A 19688-nucleotide genomic window follows, 5' to 3' on the forward strand; every position below is an offset into this window, starting at 1 on the left:
CCCTAGCCACTTTGCTCCTCAATGATCATAACATTTTAATGCATTCCACTCAGTCACTACCACCAAAGAACAATTAACGAGGGAGGCAATTTTATTTTGTCTCTCAAAGGTGCTCCCATTACAACAAAAACGCTAACAATAAAAATTTTCATAGCGAAGTCTTTCTCATTGATATACAAGCTACATTCTGCTATTTATTACATTCGATTTGACATGATTGCAATATCAACGTTATATTGAAACCACTCGCTGATTTATTCATATTCTATCTTTTCATATACAAAAATGCGTCAATTATTATTTACTTTGAATGTATAGGGAATTTACTGTTTACATAATTCACGAAATGAAAAACGCCTTGAGGTGTTAATATTTTTTTCTGCCGTTTGAGAAGTTTGATTAGAAGTAACTAATAAAAGATGGAGTTTTTTGCTAACTTTGTACAAGATTTCAGACGGCTGGCAAGAGTTAAACTGGAATTTATTTTTTTTCGCGTGTCCTTTTAAAACTTAAATGGTGTTTTAAACTTAAAAGAGTCTCACTTGTTTTCAAAATTTTTAATAGCTAATGCTACTTTTTTACAGAGCTATCATCTCGCTTATGGAATTAATACGCTGACATAGAGATGTCACTAGCGAAGAAATAACACCTCTCTATACTCTCCTTCAACAACCCAATTGTATAATGTTCACATTCTCCAAGAAAATAGTATAAGGCGATTCACACTATGAGGCTCACGATCACACAAACACCTCACATCCCGCCCTCACAGTGCATTCAATTTTGGGTAGTATTCACAACCAAGAAAACCAGAAAGAACGATAGGAATGAATAATGGATTTACATTTCAAAAAGCGCCAAAACAAACCAAAGAGAATTCTTCATATATGAAGACTCCTTCTTAACTTCGAACCTAAATTCAATTAATTGTACATCCATGTGCACAAGTGCTTATGTGAATAACAACAAAAACGTGGAGGAAAAAATAACGCTGCTTGCTGATTAAGTACAATACAACAATAAACGCAACGTACGTGCAGCGGAGAGAGCACGCGAAAATCGTCAAAAAATTTCGGAGTAGAAAGAATTGGGACCCCACACCATTTTTTCAGATAAGTTTGAACCTTCAGAATCTCGCTTTACGCACATTTCCCGTGGTCCTGACAAAATATAGCGCTAAAGTGAAATTTACTCATTTCCGCGCGCGCGACTAGACCACCGAAAAGTATTTTAATATTTTCTCAGCAACTAAGCGATATACATCAAAATTCCTTGTTTGTAAAATGAAAAGTACATTTATAGCAGAAAATCTTAAAGCATTCAATTACCTAACGCTTTTATGCACAGTTTTTAGAAAAAATGACCGTCAACTTCCAAAACCTTCGTGTAGCAGATGAAAGTGCGCACTTTGAAACTCTCATAACTTTTTTATTTCACGATATCGATTTCCAATATTTATAGCTCATTCGATGCTCCAAAAGCATTGTGATTATTTATTTTCTATAACATTACCGTATTTTTCATATAAAAAAGTTACGTCATTTAAGTTAAAAACCTACCGACCTCCGCCCGAGTCAGCGTAAGCGCGGTGATACGGAGAGGAAGGATAGTCAGCAGGCCCTTCGGCTAAACAAGGAAGCGATGCTTAAGCAGATTACTTATACTAAGAAATTTCTCCCGAAATACCAAAACTTACTATTAGGCCGTTATAGTTTAAAAATGCATTCCGCAAAGTTATGCATTTTGTAAAATCTCAAACAAGTCATTTAAAAACCCATGTATCTCAGTTCTTTGTAGAAAAAATATAATAGGTACAAATAGGTACCTGGTCCCTGTAAATTTTGGGACTCCACATTACGGTACTCTGTGCTTGCTGATATATTTGCAAGATCAGCAGTAACAACGGTATATTTGTCCCAAAGATTTAGCTGTTTTTGATATTCACTAACGATCATTCATTCATCATTCATTATTTAATTCCTTCGGACAAAATAACATTTGATGAACAAGTCGATATAACATAATTAAAACAAACCGAACCAGTTAAACAACAAACAATTAAAATATGGAAGATATAAAAAAAATTCTGTAATGTTGTAGAAGAACCACCAGACATAAGATAATCGTACAATTCTCTTTTTAAATTTTTTCCATTGTAAGCGCAAGTTCGCATGGTCAGCGATGGATATTGTAGCTCGCTGCTGGAGAGATGTCAAAAACGCGCATAGCGTATATTATATTGAATGGTAGATAACCGGAACTACTTTAGGAGGATTATCAGCAGTACTTAGCCTGTAAAGTCAGTTATCTGGTCGCCTTATCTAGTGATAGTAACGAGGAATTTGATTTCTCTATATTTTATGTCCGACGTATCCTCGCTTTTAAAAAAAGGGACTGTTGCGTTAATTTTCTCTGTTTCCAACAAGAATTATAGCGCCTACTATCTCAGTCGTGTGACGTTTCCCGTTGATGTCGAAGTTATATGTCGCGCTGATAAAATATCATTTTTAGTGACAAAATTTTTTCGTAAATGATGCGTAACACCCTTAGCAGAACATCGTAAATATGTGAAACGTTTACTTTACTTGCTAATATGCCCACTGTCGAGAACTTTCTGCACCCGAAAGACCAATTTGCAAATGAGTCAGAGTGTTAACGTTTTTTTGAAAAAATGACCTTAAGAAAAACTGTTCAATAATTTTGTTCCGTAAGTATGTACCTAGACAACAAAACTTCGTGGAACTTTTGTCAATTTTCGTATGCCGGCCAAGGAATTGCAGGGAAATTTTTTCGAATTTTCAAAAAACTTAAATTTCAGATTACAAAAACCACCAGATACCAAAATTTCGTCGAAATCAACAATTTTTTCGCACCCTATTGAGTGGGGGTGTGTCCTTTTCGGTAGGAATTGGGAAGAATTATTTGCAAAACCGAAAGGGCATACAGCCAAAACCTATTCCAAAAGACTACCACAGTCTCTGGTAAACTGTTGTGCAGAAAAAAAAAAGAAACTTTACCACTTTTCTTGAGGGTGGCTCCTAAACGAATAAATAGAATTTTTTTTTGCGTTTGATCCATCATTCCTGAAATGGGCGGTGAAATATATTGTTGTGATCAAAACTCCCTCAAACCTCCCCATATAGTTTTTATTCGTTGAAAGTTTTAAAAAATAAAAGGCGGTACTATAGTTTCGGACGTACTGCCATCATCAGGCGATGTGAAATTTAACAGGGAAAACGGTAAGTTACAAACGTTGAAGACGAATAAACGAACATGTTGTTTTAATTATTAACTGGCCGAAGCCAAGCTGAAAAAACCTGAAGGTGGTTTAAACCGAAAGTTGTCCTAAGTTTCCAAAACGAATTAATTATCAAGCCATTGTTTTAATTAAGACAACCAAACCGGAGGGTTGAATTATTACATTAAAAGTTGAAAGTGAATTAAACACATTTCAAAAGAACCGGGGTGGAAAAAAAATAAACTCATAAAAAGTTTTAGAACCTATTGAGAACGACATAATTTAAATTATTAAGTTAAGTTTAAATTCAGATTCAATGCCAGACGGCCATGTCTAAGAAAATGATGCACCACCAGGTTTACCTATCACAATAACGACCAGATAATTGACTTTAAACAGCCTAAACCACTGCCGAAATCCTCCTAAAGTATTAGTTCCGGTATCTACCCATTCAAAAAATACCTATGCCGTTTTTGAATCTCCACCAGCGCAGCTTACAAATTAGCCATCCTAACCATCTCTAGAAATAAAAAAAACAAGCCTGAATCTGTGGGACAAAATACCTTGTTACTGCTGATCTTAAGCAATATACAGCACAGCACACAAGAGCATACCTGATGTGGGAGTAACCCCCAAAATTTACAGCGGAAAAGGTACCTATTAGTACCTATATATCACCAAAAACTGAGATACAGGAGTTAAATGAATTGTTTGAGAGTTTACAATGCCAACTTGCGGGAATAGCATTTGTAAAACTAAAACGGACCTAAATAGCTAGTTTTGCGTAAATTTCGGAGAGAAATTTCTTAGTAAAGTTAAATCTCGTTAAGCATCGCTCCTTGTTTTAGCGAACGCGGCTGACTATCCTTCCCTCTCCGTCTCACCTCCGCGATTACCGACTCGGCGACATCGGTCGATAGGTTTTTACTTAAATGACCTAACTTTTGTTTATTATGGAAAAAATTCACGGTTAAGTTATAAGAAAAATAAAAATAATCACAATGCTTTGGAGCCATGGAATGAGCTATAAATATGGGAAATCATGATTATCGTGAAATAAAAAAGTTATGAGAGTTCAAAGTGCCGCACTTTCATCTGCTACACGACATTTTGGAAGTGAACGGTCAGTTTTTCTAAAAACGTGCATAACCAAGGTATTGTAAATTGAATGCTTGTAGATTCTGCTATAAATTGCTACTTTCATTTTACAAAAGAATATTGATGTATATCGGCTTAGTTGCTGAGAAAATAAATTACTTTCTGTCTAGTCAGCGCAGCGGCGGGGGAAAATGAGTAAAAATTCAACTTTACGACCCTATAACTTTGTCAGGACCACGGGAAATGTCGTAAAGCGAGATCTGAAGGTTCAAACATTTTCTGCAACAAAATTGTAATGTGAGGTCCCAATTCTTCTTACTCCGAAAAAAAAAACTAACGCTGCTTGCTGATTTAGTACAATACACATAACGCAACGGTTCGCTCTCGGTTCCTTCAAAATATCCGCCGCGAGAAAGACGCGAAAAGCGTAAATTAATTAATGAAAAAATAAGAAGCGGTTAGTCTGGGAAGTTTTTGAAGGCATTCAGTCTAAGACCACCACGAGGGAACGACGTTTTCGTTTTCGGAAAATCTTACAATTAAAAGTGGTAAAAATAATTAGAAGCAGAAGAGACCTCTCTGATCAAGGTTTAGCCGAACGAATATTTTCCCCGAGTTCTGGAAATAAATATAGACAACTGTTATCGGCCGAGGACAAATCGCAAATGGGCCAGTGTCGTGTTTATTTTTTTACTACAAAGAAATATTTGCTCGGTCACTTCGGCGTGCGAATGCTTCAAAAAGGGGATTGAACTTCCTAGTTAGTTCGTAACGAAAATGAACTGATTTTAAACACACTTCTTGAAAAAAACCTTCATTAAAGTAAAGTGCACGATTTGGCGTAGTGGGAATTTCAACCATTTAAAGTAATTCAAAAGATGGACGTTTCGAACCTTTAAGGAACAGTTTCCACTCCTGTGGTAGTTTTTTTGTTGCTTGCAATTGATAAACATTGGTTCATTCAAAGGACAACAACTCCCTGACAAATTCGTAGAAAAAGAGGTATCCGACGGAATGGTCCATTTTACAGTTCGTATCCTTCATCAGTTCACGAAGCATTGCATCAGGCAGGATAATGACCGTTCCTAATATCAAAATATGTCAAAATCGTAGTCAATTATACAGTGATATTCATTTTTGCACTCGCGAGGGTAAAAATCCGTTTCTATGATCACAAAACAGGGACAGAAATTGCATTTCAGTCCCTTGAGAAATAATGATAATGAAAACTCCCTGATATTTATATAGGTTATATTAACTCAAACTTAAAAAGGTACATTGTTTATATTTAAATTAAACGTTATATTTTCACATTTTGTAAAATTTACCGCTGGAATTTTATTAATCAATAGATTCGAATCAGAACTGGCTCCCGATGTTATATTGACATTTGAGGTAGTGCTACCTTGAATAATCTGATTTGCAATCTTCGTTTTGTTGGCCACAGAGTTCTCAATGTAGCTTTCCGCGACTGTGGTGGACTTCCACCCACCATGCCGTTTTATAGTGGTGATGTCAGCTCCAGCATCCGCCAATAGAGTGGTGGAGGAACGCCTCATGCAGTGCCCCGTATAGAGTTCTGGGTTTGGTAATTTTAAGTAATTGGCGATCATATTTGGCACCTTGCCAAGCGTGTTTTTCCCAACCGGCTGAGTACATTTTCCGTTCTTGTAGAAAACAAAAAATCGTCCATGGTTAGTTCCAGGTCGAAGGGACGTGTATTTGCGAATTATCTGAAGAAAATCCACTTTACCGCCTTCATTACTCGCTATAACGAACGTTCTGGATGTTTTGTTTTTTGTATGTGGCAGGGTAATTATGAAAGAAGACCCCACATCTTCAACGTTATCCAGTGTCATATTGACCAATTCGTCAGTGCGACATGCGCCAGATATTCCAAAAATCAACGCAACCTAAAGAGGAAATGGTTAGCAATGTTTAATACGTTAAGTAAACGCAATTTTACCTTTCGCATAAGATGGGTATCATCGTCAGCTTCAAGCAAGAATTTTTCCACCTCTTCTCTATTAAATATTTTCGATTTTTTCGGAGAATATCCATCAGAATTCCTTTTTAAAAATGATATCAATTTTGGAAATTTGTTGATGTCAACATTGTCGTAAATGAGCATACAAGACCTCACCATGGAATATTGTGCCCATACCGTTGAACATTTGTACTTTTTGGCTTTTTCGCTAAAGTAAACCAACATAACATTGTCGGTGACGGTCGCGACATCTTTTTCTATGCACCAGTCTTTAAAACCTTTATATGCTGCTTCATACAACTTTTTCGACTTATCAGGTAGTAAATTCACGACAGCGGCGTTAGCGGCGTTTGTAATTTCATAAGGTTCTTCAGAACAACCCGCAACTTCCATTTTAATTCACGCACTTTTTCAACAGCAAACATTGTTTGTTTATCTGTTGCCATGGTTTATCTGAATTCTCGACTAACATGATTAAATTTTAATTTATTGGTTGCCACGGTTATACTTAATTCTCCACTAACCTGATTAATATGTGGTTATAATCTTCAAAGAACCATCAATTCATTTAAAGAGTATAGGTAAACGTCGACGCGAATGCAAAAAATAGTATATACCCCTCTGGAGCGAAATGCCATTTTCCCTTGGTGCTTTGTAGCCCTCGGGCTCCGCTTCGCTTCGCCCTCTGGCTACAAATCGCACCGCGGGAAAAATAATGCATTTCTCTCCCTTGATGTATAATGTACTATTACAAGTAGACATAGCGAATTCCTATGTAAGTACTACTTTTAAATGACAAAAATTCTTCTGAAAGACGCCTAATTTTATGCAACCGAAGTAAGATGCGCATACATTTTGCATTGTCATTCTAAATTTTTTAATAAAAACGACAGTAAAGTATGCTTTTAGGTTATGATGAGGGTTGTTTACGGTGTATTACATGGATAAAACCATTAAATGTGAATATCTCGAACATGCCAGACGAAAAAGCTGGAAGTAAGGTACGGTGAACATTTTTTTGCGGTTTTAGGTCACTAAGTAGGTCTATTTTAAGAATACGATTGATGCCACTCTGTCACCCTTGAGCATTTTGAGAAATTCAAGATAATAATTATAATATAACAAGTGCGATACGTCTTTTTATAGGTTTTTTTGGGTGGAGATTACAATTTTGATGTCAAAATATGATTTTTGAATAAATCCTATAAAGATATACAAGATAGCGTCAAAATTTAGAGTTAAAAAGTTTACCATTTACTCCAATACCCTTACTTAAATATCCCCATCCCACATATCCCAATGTGTAATTGTGCAAATAACTACCAATATCAAAGCAAAAGTTTTGGTTAGTAGTAATTTTCACAGTTAGGGCCGGTTGCACAAAGACAGTTTAAACCTAGCTTGGAATTAACCAGTGGATTACGGTCTATGATTGGTTGAAATTTGACGTTTTGTCAAATTTCCACTAATCATGTCTTAATCCATTGCGTTAATTTAAACGAAGTTTAAACTGCGTTTGTGCAACCGGCCCTTACAATATTAACTTTTTTTCAGCATTTGTTTTTTCAGGAACGGGTTTTCTTTATGTCTGAAATTACTTTATATTAAAATACTTTCGAAAATAAAAACACATTTTTCTTTTTGCAAGACTATCAACGCCAGGATGGAAACTAAAAGTGAACATAAAACAAGTTGTAAATCAGCATATGCATGATTAAAGCGCATTTTTGGTAATGCAGGTCAGCATTTTATTAGCGAAGTTTAAAATTATCGATCTCACGAGTAATTTTGGCTGCGTTAAATAATTAATCTTATTTAATTTCAATTGACGGTACGTCTTCATTTTGTAAAACAAATCACAAAGTAAATAATAAGTTTTTATACTAGTAGCGCTATCTAACGGTAAAATTATAGCACCTCCGAAACCCATATCGAAATTATTTTCTTCAATTATCGATCTCACAAGTAATCTAACTCAAAATAGGCTAGTGCCTGCACATCTACACTATAGCAGAAAGCTTTTAGTGAAAATTTGAAGTCTCTAGCTATTGTAGTTGTGGAAATCTAACGCGGACAGCCGGCCTGCCAGCAATAACGAATATAATAGCGTATTTTTTTCAAAAATGCGCTAAAAGTGCATATTTCAGTGTGAGAAATCCGAACAGTTAATGACAATCAGTGAACAAAAACTTCAAACAATAATTAGTGCGTGCGACCAACGTGAAGATGAAACGCTGAAAAATTGGATTGAAGACCAGCAGAGACTAGAGATCCATGAATTTTATTGTCATCGCTTTCGTGTGTCGACATACACATCCAAGACCCACATTGCCAGATTGTTCAAAAAAAGTAGGAGACAAGAAGAATCTAAACCAACAGAAGTGCGTAATCTGCGATCATTTAGTGCGATCATTTAGTGCGTTCGATTTTAGAGAAGACTGCTTGTTGTGCACCGAAAAATGTCGTGAAAAAGATCCTAAAAACCCAAGCCGATTTAACGAATTTTATATTGTACGAACATTGGACATAAATCAAAACATTCTGAAAGCTGTGAAAAACGCCAAGACAAATGGGCAGAAAAAGTGAGGTCTAGGATCGTTGGATGCTGCCCAAAACCTTGTTCTTCCTAAAATTGACGTTACGCAATATGGATGGGAAAAAGATGACGAAAACAAAATTTTAAACCCAATTTCTGTCCCCAAAAATACTAAATTGACACCAGATTTTATATTCTAGAGCTTGCTAAATGCTCTTGCAAAGCTAATGACCCCTGCAGCTCGAACAGATGTGGTTGTCTATCAAATGGGTTGTCATGTAGCCTGATGTGCAAATGCATGATGGATAAAAGGGACGAAAATAAATGTAAAAATCCACTAAATTTGTGGAAACTGCGCAAAATGAATCAGAAAGCGAAGAATCGGACGAGTAAATTTATGTTTATCTGCAATATTTTTTTGTTTGTTTGTTATTTTTTTGTTTAAAAATAAGTAAGTAAGTAATCTGTAATCTGTAAGTAATATATTTGAGTTTGAGTTAATATATTTATTTTTTTGTTTGTTTTTTATTTTATTCACTAGTTCCAGCTTCCCCCCTCAAGCAGCTTCCCCCCAAAAAAATAATTAACAAATAGGAGGTTCTGTTTTAGTTTAAATCGTTGTGCTATATGCCCATATTTTTTATAACTTTAATTTTTGTATTTTTTGCTGACTTGGCCGCCATCTTGAATTTCTCAAAATGCTCAAGGGTGTCAAGGTGGCATCAAACGGATTCTCAAAGTAGACATCCTTATGAACTAAAAGCCGTCAAAAAACCTTCACCGTACCTCACTTCCAGGTTAAACCAAAAATCCCAGTTTGGCATCCAGACTGCTATACCAATGGACAATATCAAGTTTTTCTTAAGTTAAATACATCAAACACGAACGAAAATAAAAATACGGAAGCTAAAGCCATAATATTCCAATTAATTAATATGACATCAAAATCTTTATTTGTTTTTAAAAGTTATTTTAGGTGCATAAAATTATAGGCGTCCCTCAGCAGAGTTTTTGTCATTTAAAACAAGACATAGGAAATCCCTATGCCCTACTTCTAAATGAATAGCACTGTATGTGAGTGAAGTTAAAAATGTCTCAAGTAAAATTTGAGATTAAATGCTCTTAAAGATAGCCATCTCTGGGCAATTTAAAGGTATTTCGTATATTGTTTGAACTCATTGATATGGGGATTGTTATAAAAATTATTTTAACGTTGTTTTAATTTCAATAAAGGAAATAAGTTCACTATGAATATTTATGAGGGTGTTTAAATTTGTATATAAAAAATGTTGTTAGTATGTACCCTAGAAGGGCACGAACAAACATCATTGTGGTGGGTAAAACGTGATACAAATGATCGGAAAAGACGCATATAAAATAGACAATTAATCGGAGAATTACTCTTTCTACTATTTTAAAAGTCAAATCAAATGTAAGGACAATTAATCTTCTTCGCGAGTTATTGTCCATTAAAGCCCGATATAAATTGATGGAGGTCTAAATTATAATCATTAGCAGCGTGCAGAAGCGCACCGCATGATATTTTGGACACGGAACAGCGCTTCGATTAAAAAGGGCCCATCAAACAACGATATGCATGATTAATGAAGGAAGCCCAGTTATTGATGTGTTGCGATTTATTTACACATACATTTACAGGCATCATAAAAAGGAAAAATGGCTTCGTGTGCGCGCCGAAAAATAAAATTCTTTTTTTTTGTTATAAATGGGTTTAGGTATCGAAGAATGATTCGTGTTAGGCATCGTATCCGCCGATGCAAATTTAAATGCATATTCTACCGAGTATGTAACGAATAAATTTCAATCTGTGTGTTTTATTGCATTGTAAGAGATGAAAATCAACATTTTTCCGGGATGGAGTCCATGACGTCAATAACATTTTAAATTGGATTCCAGATTTATCTGTACAACATGCAGATGCACTAGTGCAGTATGAGATATACTCATTGCATATGAGTTGTTGAACACAAGGGTAAAAAAGTGTATTAAAAAAAGGGAATAGATCCTGGGGATTTTAAAACGAATGCTGTTGTTATTTTCAGATTCAGTGCAATTGGAATTTTATGTGAATTTTTTAATTCAACTGGATGAAAATACGTCCTTTGTTAGGTATAGACAGAATGTTGAAGTGTAAGGATTATCCGGGATGTCTGTATGAATATCGGAATCGTATATAAATAAAAACATTCATGTTGGAAGTTATTTAGTTTTTATCTTTTAATATAATACTGTACCGAATATTCCAGAAATCTCGATAGTTATCAAGACGCCATGACAGCTTTGCCATCGGTGATACAAAACGAACAATTTTTCTGGGCCGTGTTTTGCTGATTTTAAGAACATTCGAGAAGACTCACGACCACTCGGGAACACTCGAGTTTACTATACAAGCAAATCGAATTGCGTTTCAGGACAGTTCTCGTCGAAGTAATAAATGTTCGTGCTGTTATAAATTGTGTATTCGTGAGTGATAATAATATTTTAACTGTTATAGATTGTTATACAGTTACTGTTAATTAATTATTAATAAATAAGGCACGTAATTCCATTTACGTTACGTTACGTCTTGGTGATGTTTCATATTGAAAGAAAGGCATGACCATTACGTTGCAAAATGTTTGCTTATGTTGTGCAATTAGAGGTACCTAGCTTGTTACCAAGCCTTAATATCTTCTCAAACATTTGAAATTTTTCTTCTATTGGTACCTCGAAACCCCTGTTTCTGTGATAGGATGAAAACAAAAAGTTTGACTTTTTGGGATGTTATCCTACTGCCCATGTAAGATAGAAAAAGGGGAAATACAGCTTATTTTATGTACGTGTAGGTCTACGTACCTCCAGTGGCGTAGTAAAAAAAATTTTAAATCGCCGTTTCTGAGACATGACCAAATGTTGGTATATCTCTGTAATCTGTATATCTTAACGTTCTTGCATTCTTTTGCCTGATTACATTGATGTATGACAATCTACAAGCGTAGTTAGATTGATTTTGTTTGTGGCATTAAAAGTTTCACAGTGGCACAGAGTCGCGAAAACCGCAAGTGCTAACTTTAAAAATGAGATACACCGCAGCCTCAACCAAAATAACACGGTACAGTTTGGTAACATTCATTTATTTGCGAGTCGCCTATTTTTCGAAGTATACCACCGAAGCCAAAGTCCAACTGTTGGCCACCACCTCGAACGTATCACGTTTCATTACCATTTTCGCCGTCACAGTCTTGAGTTCTAATCTCAGGTCTAATCTCATCTGTGGATAATGGAGTTTACGTTAATTCCAAATTCCAATGTACCACCCCGTATACTTTTCCGGTTCCGATACAGTTCCACTATCATTTACAATTGCCTATTACTGTTTTAACGAATGATTATCTATCGCTTAATAGTTTTTTTAATTACACCAACATCGATATACTAATTATATACGCCTTCTTGTAATTATACGTTTTTATACCTAGTTACCAATATGTAATTGTTTATAATTACTTTTATTTTTGTTTCAGGTTAGTATCTATTAGTGGTAGCCTATCGACATCATGAAACGCAGGGTAAGAACAAAATAATTTACTATAGTAGTAGATCGTTCTTTTGCATTGCCAACAAATAAGAAATGAATCAAATCTTTCTTAAATGCTGAGTTAGTATACGTAGATCAATATGGGGAGAATTATCACTCAAATTTAAGTAAAAAAATACTTTTCGCAGCACAGTTTCTAAAGAGACTGTCCTGTTTCTTATATTGAGCCAATATGAAAAGTGAACGCTGATCCAAATAGTGCAGTAATTTATTTTCCATTATTTGTTATATTCTAAAAATAGCAAAAAATAGCAAAGGATACATTTCATATAAAGAAAAACATACCGCAGATAGCTAGCTACAGTCTTTTGTCAAAAACTGATCATGATCAATGTATGGAAAATGCGATAAAGTAACTCGTCACTATAGAGCGAAAACCTTTTTACTTATAGTTTGATTCCTACTCTGTAAATTTGACTGATTAGGTAGGGACCATTTAGTTTGTTGGGAAAATGTAAAGCGAAATATTAAAAATCATCGGTTGACATTTCGTGTGGGTGACTGGTGTATCTAGTGATACTTCAAGACACAAAACAAAATGCTATAAACATGTAGAGCGTTGTAGAAGATCCACGCCATGTAAACACTACGTCGCAGAAATTGTTACGTGGAAGAGTCGTCCCATAGAGACTAGTCAATGTGGATTCACATTTCACACGACGCCAAAAAACCAAGGGGTCTGTAACTTTATACGGAAGACAAGACACTACGCTATTGCGATTGGTTCTAAACATATTATGACACTGTTGTAGCTTTAATTTCTAAGGTAGTTACAACATATTTGATATTATTGAATATTACAGAAAAAAGCAACCGTTATAAGTAAAAAAATTAATTTGTTTTCCGATGCTCTTTTGATTTTATATCAAGAGTTTTTTTTAATGTGTAGCATTATCAGAAATTGAAACTAAAGTATTTTTTTCCTATACAAGGAGAAACTTACATTTTCTCGCCTGTGTGAGGACGCGAAAGAAGACAATTGCACGCATGGAGCGAGAAAATTCAATTTTGTCGGCTAGGCGAGAAAAAAAATACGCCTTATGTACGCTAGATGGCGCGATTGTAATAAAATGTCAAAGAAGTTATTTCTTTTTATTAAATAAGAAACATAAAATCGTCAACACTGATTTAATAATTAAATTTACCCTATGTTCACTTTATTTTACTGAATTCAAGAATTTATTTAATTACCGCGAACCTCTATAATTATACCTATCAATGTTTCGTGAATTTGAATACTTTCACAACATCACGTGACCAATTCAGACGTTTCAAACTTAAGTAATCTTCCATGTACTTTCAATAACGAGCATCTGTGTCAATACATTTAACACCAAGATGTACTTTGCACTGTAAGTAGAACACCGCTTATCCGCAATAAGTAGCATTTTAACATACGAGACTATCCCGAAGTTAAAATGTGTCCAGTGTGACTGTAAGGAATGAATAAATCTATTTATAAAACACATTTTTTTAAAATACAAGATCATCAAGGATTTAAAGTGTGCCCATTGCGCTTTCGTCGCCAAGCATAAATCCAGTCTTAAAATTGACAAGACATGGATACTGCGAAGGATTTAAAATGTAACCGGTGTGATTTTGTCCCTGAAAACACACATTCAATTTTAAAACACATTTGTTAATACAGAAGACCAGTAATAATTACATATGCGCCTGGTATTAATTACAACCCCTTAAATCCCGTTATTTTCTAAGGAAATAATCACGCGCCAGTGAAATGCCGGAAATGTCAACTCAGTTCGCACATGATCGGTATTCTCTACTTGCACCTCTGCTCTGTTGCACCGTGACTCCCTTCGGTGACTCCGCACTGTGCAATCGCAAGCGCGCTAGAATTTGAATTTGCGTTGAACTGTATTATAAGGGAAAGGGGTAAATCTACTAGTAAAAAATATACTCGTGGGCCCACTTAGATTGCACCGTTTCGTAAAATTTTTTTCGCGTAGTCAGCAGGAAACGTGGAAATAAACAAAACAAACGCGTGCACGTTGACGCGTTAAAGCAAATCCAAATTCAAGCGCTTGCGGTCGGACGTTGTTGAGCGATTAATTTTAAATGTAAGTGTATAGGATAAAAAATATTGTGTGCACCACGGCACGAAAGTTGTTTTCCGGGCCTCAGGAAGTGGCCAGCCTCGGCTGCGCCTCGCCTGGCCATATCTTCCTTCGCCCCGGAAAACAACCACTTTCCCGCCTTGGTACACAAAGTACTATTTTTCTTCTTACATTATTTTCCTATCTTCAATAATAAAAGAAATATACGCTTGGACACGCAAAATCAATCACACTGTATGTATAGGTATATGTATATGAAATTTTCTTCCCAAATTGGTATTAATAGTTTATTTATTAGTAGAATAAAATCGTAAGATATTGTGAGATGTAAAAAGAAAACTGCGGTAGAAAATACGCCATGAGCCTAATCTCCGCTCGTATCATAATGTAGCGTAGATGTATATAAGAATTTATAAAAAATTAAATTAGGCCCGGGAAACTTTAGGGAAAAGTTATGCGTTTATTTTTATAGTGTTTCTTGTGTTTTTAAATTTTATCTCTCATACAGTTTCAAAATCATGACACAAAAAAACAAAGTAGTGATTAGAAATTGTTATGCGCATAATAAACAAATTGTGTGAGAGAGAGAGAGTTGGGTTAATTTCGTTAAATAAGTAACGTAATTATTTCGAAACGATGCCTGAAAACGGAACTGCTTAAAAGCCAAGCACAAAAAGGTACAATTAGAGTTAAAAACCCAATCAAAGTCTGATATGATCTGAAAGAGGGTCGGGGACCCGTCGTCGCTATAGAGAGGCTGAAATGAGAACTGACATAAACGGATAACTACGTTTATATTAGCGAAGCTGGGTGAATATCAATTTAAAGAAATGTTGCAGATTAGTAATAATTACGTTAATGTTTATTAATTTAGTCGTTTCTTTTTTGTACTTACAGCAACACGCGCCAAGATTAAAAAGTTGGTGTTCCGGTATAAAGCCTTTACGCCGGAAAAATTTGTCATTTGAATACATCAAAGCGACTTTCCTTTGAGAATTATTAAGAAATCTAATTAGCTTTTTAAAGGAACAGCGTAAATTAAGGTACGAGATGCTTCTTTAGTAACGATTAGCCTCCCCAGTATTTATAATCGTTTTTCAGCGCTCTGTAAACGTAGTAAACAAGCATACCCAAGAGTTCTGCGCAACCAATTATTGTACCAGATACAGGATAAACAGTGACAAAAGCTTTGAGTAAGGGGGTTGAAGGGCGAGTCGGCGCGCACGACATGCGAATCAATAAAAACCGACACTTTTTTACTCTACACACGTCTATCCGTTCACGTATATTACATGTATAGTCTGGATATATGTATGTGGAATTTTGCCACGAATTGGTGCGAATCACACCTTCTTGCTACAGATTTTTAACGCGGTAGCCATTTTATTGCCGCTACGGCGCTTTATATTTTCAAACGTTCAACGCCTTCAGCGTCAAAAAACGCAATTTGTTCAATTTAATTACTTACGAAGTTTTATGCTCGATTAAAAATATGCAAATTTCCTTTCGTGTTAAGTAGCTTAATAGATAACCCCTTTTAGTTGATAACATCCTGTTTCACATCGCCAACCACTGCGTTATAATTAAGACGATCCAATTAGCAAACCGTCTAATGGCCAAAACTGAACATTGCGTACATGGAAGTAACTTAATCTTTACCAACTTGTAATATCCTGTGTAAACTTTTGCTGTATACAGTTTTCCGTTTAGCTGATACCAAACTATTTTAAGATTCTTTTCCCAAAGACGATATCTTTAAGATACTTTGCAACGTATTTTCCAAAAGAAAAGTTGCGCTATTAGTTTACGTTTGTCCCTCTTCGTCTTCGTTATTCGAGCTACTCCTACAGTTTTCCAGTTACTTGAAATGCGGATTTTTGCATTCAATTCTAATTTGTGTATAAAAAGGTGGGAATCCGAATTTAAGGAAATAAAATGTGGTAACTTCATTCACACGATTGCGACTTCTTTTATATACTGCATTATGTGAAAGATCTGTAGCATTTTTGTTTTTCCTTATTTTTAAGTAGCCGGAGTTTCAGCCAAATCTACTGTAGCCTGTAGCACCCCAATTCACTAGATCTTTATCTTAAGAGCTATTGTTCTACATTTTTTGCTATTTGGTTGGTTATGGAGTTATGGTGTTAAGGCTTGCACCAAGGAAGAAATCTTTTCCGCCTTCATTACTAAAAAATCAATTTTTTTCATGTAGCTACCATAATTTAACACTTTTGCCGTTTATAATTGTGCTTATAAATTCTATACGCTAAGATGCTTCTTCTAAAATCAAATTGAAATGACCTGCCAAAGAATAGGTTGTGCATGCAGTACTTGTACTAACTTTCTTATTTGTGGACGGATTTTTCTGAAATTTTAACTGAAGAAATGCACATGAAAAAATGAATTGTACATAATACCACGGCGGTGGTATACCAACATACGTAGAAAAAAACGCGTAAAACAATTATTGTGCATGCCCAGACCCACATTAGTTATTTTTTTGTTATAAAATGAAAGTAGCACAGTCAAAAATTGATTGCACATGTGCAACGCTAACTTTCTTACTTGCGTACCACTGTCTTTTGAATTTTTAACTAAGATGCTTCTTACAAAATAAATGAATGGATCGCCGTTGCGTAGAATCAACTTTTATTTTTTTTATTTTTCGAAAATTTTAACAGGAGGTGATACTTATAAAACTAAATTTAGCGCATATATAAAAAATAGATTGCGCATGCCCAAATTCAACTTTTTTATTTGTGGACCAATCTTTCTGAAATTTTAACAGAAGATTCTTCTTATAAATGAAAATTGGAACAGTAATTGCATTGCGCGTACGCAGAGCCAAGTTTTACGACTTGTGGCGTTCAGATCGTTATCTTAAGAGCTACTTTTTCGTTTGTTAGGGTGTCGAGGCTTGCACCCAGGAAGGATTTTTCTGTGTGTCACTATAGGTAATAGTGCCAGATGATCATTCAGGAAAAAGATTTCAAGTTATTAACCAAACATAAAAAAGTATAAACCAATATTATAACGCTTCGCGCTTAGTATTAGTCCTTAGTTCCTTAAAATAAATAAATGAGTGAACAAATATGGCAAACGAGCTCGTATGGCTATAGCTTGGCATTATGTATTATATGGCTCAAGCTATGCTTATTTTGAATTGTATGCAATTCGGTTCACGACTAACGGAGGTGTCAAAACGGCCTTCTTTATTTTTTGGCCTACACTACCAATTCACGAACTCCCATCTACAAATTTGATACAGAAGCCACCTGCAAAATTTCATGGTAATCGGTCTATTCGTTTTCGAAATATCGTGCTAACGGACAGACACCGCCAAATTATGAAGTCGATAGGAGCTCGTTAATAGGTAATGAATGTGATATGTGTGATGCGATGATAATTTTATATTCTTCTTGCTCTTACACCAACCAAAGATCGTGTAGTATGATATTTGCACCAACTATATATAAAAACGTTAAAGCGCTAAATTAGAACTCTTTTTTGAATGCAAAACCACTCGATCGTAGAGTCGAAAGACGTCATAATTAAAATTCTATTGAATTATGCTCTAAATTGCCTAAAAGGGAAATAAATGATGACTATTTCCACTCCTTGAGTTATTCGACTACTAAAGTTTCTTTTGCAATGCGAAATTGGTTTTATAACTTCCTCGTTCTCCCCGGATTCTTCATTATACCGTATATACGTGAGGTCGGTTAAATTCCGGACCTATACAGAGATGAGATAATTTTATGAAAAAAAAATGGATGTATATCCACAATTTATATAAAAATAATGTTTGTGTGAAGGACTCAATCTAATAATCGCCGTGATGGAAGTTGAAAATCAATTTGTGCAAGACGCGAGTGTTAGATTGAATGTGTGATAGACGCGAAGTCAAAAAGTTTTAAAGGAAAGAAAAGAAACAGTAAATAACGGTTCGATGCCAAAAGCGGCTTAAAATCTTTCTCATTTCCTCTATTCTTTTATTATATGTTCCAACTTACAACTAGCACGTATTATACTTTTTTTCCTTCATTTCTCCCTTAATGGCTTTCCCCTAACTCTTGTGACCTAATGATGCTTTATTTGTCGGAATTCGGAAGTTTAATTTTTTAGAGGTAGATAGTGACCCTTTGTTCTTGCAGGAAAAAGAAGAAAAGGCCATTTTATAACTGTACTTCCGTTTTTAAGTGTATTGTAGTCATATAGGTACTCCTTCGTTAAGTCATAGATGTACATTATTGGTACCTATCCTTTAGAATTACCCTCGGAATTACCTTAAGGTGGCGTTTACAAAAGTGCAAAAGTTGCCTTGCGATTTCCTCAATAACTTTGTTCCGAGGTAAAAAAATTAACTTCTGTTAAATGAAAGATATATATTTTATATGACAGTTTTTTAAGAACTTCTTTCTTAAATAACGGCGAAAGTAGAGGAATTGGCTAAATAATTTTTGTTTCATGCAAATGTCGGAACATTTATATTTGAATGAATGTTATTTCAACCAAAAATGGATACCCAGAAGGAAGTTATTGTGGAAACAAATTTCCACTTTTCCAATGTAAACGCCACCTTAATAAACGCCTCAATCACTGAAGCTGGGTATACATCATGATGCGTTGTAATTGTACTATTTCAGGCCAGCATGATTGACTTCAAAGTAAAACTTACTGAATTCCAAGGCACACGATCACTTAAAAAACAACCCATGCACCGCTTACTACCTACTAGGCTGTGTAAATGCAATATTAGCAGAATTGACTGAAACCCCTGAAACCAAAAATGAAATAAAAATAAAACGTTAAGGGTGTAATCCAGTACTACAACATTTATGCGAAAATAGTGCGATTTATATTTCGTCTCACTTCTGTAAAACATGAGATGAAAGACGGGGCTAATTTTTTTCGTGTAAATTATACATTTAAAAAGTATGCTACAGAACTAAATTTTAATATTTAAGAAAAATCAATTATTTAGAGCACTGCCAATAAAAAGTGAACTTTTATAGGTAAAATGGCGTCAACACAAATTATTTTAAAAATCTCCCTGTAGCATACTCAGAAAAAACATTAGCAAACCATAGAGCCATCGACCAAACTTTCAAATAAATTACAAAAAATTTTAGACGAAATATTCATTCGAAATTTTT

General features: G+C 35.0%; 3 protein-coding genes across 4 annotated transcripts in view; 2 read left to right on the forward strand and 1 right to left on the reverse strand.

Moving 5' to 3' along the window:
- Positions 1-19688, forward strand: part of LOC116164364 (tyrosine kinase receptor Cad96Ca-like) — a 270318-nt gene that overhangs the window by 76907 nt on the left and 173723 nt on the right. The window lies entirely within an intron of this gene.
- Positions 5497-6924, reverse strand: LOC116164365. Its single transcript, XM_031478535.1, has 3 exons — positions 6848-6924; positions 6303-6788; positions 5497-6249 (listed from the first exon to the last, which is right to left on the reverse strand). The coding sequence occupies exons 2-3, from the start codon at positions 6714-6716 to the stop codon at positions 5602-5604; spliced, it is 1062 nt and encodes a 353-aa protein (XP_031334395.1). The 5' UTR covers positions 6717-6788; positions 6848-6924; the 3' UTR covers positions 5497-5601.
- LOC116164363 (protein groucho) overlaps positions 12381-19688 on the forward strand; it is a 69663-nt gene continuing 62355 nt past the window's right edge. For both annotated transcript variants that reach the window (XM_031478529.1, XM_031478532.1), the window contains exon 1: positions 12381-12428. In XM_031478529.1, the coding sequence (XP_031334389.1) occupies positions 12417-12428 (12 nt within the window). In that variant the 5' untranslated portion in view covers positions 12381-12416. The remainder of the gene's footprint in view (positions 12429-19688) is intronic.

Source organism: Photinus pyralis, unplaced genomic scaffold (assembly GCF_008802855.1).
Source record: "Photinus pyralis isolate 1611_PpyrPB1 unplaced genomic scaffold, Ppyr1.3 Ppyr1.4_LG2, whole genome shotgun sequence".
Taxonomy (NCBI): domain Eukaryota; kingdom Metazoa; phylum Arthropoda; class Insecta; order Coleoptera; family Lampyridae; genus Photinus; species Photinus pyralis.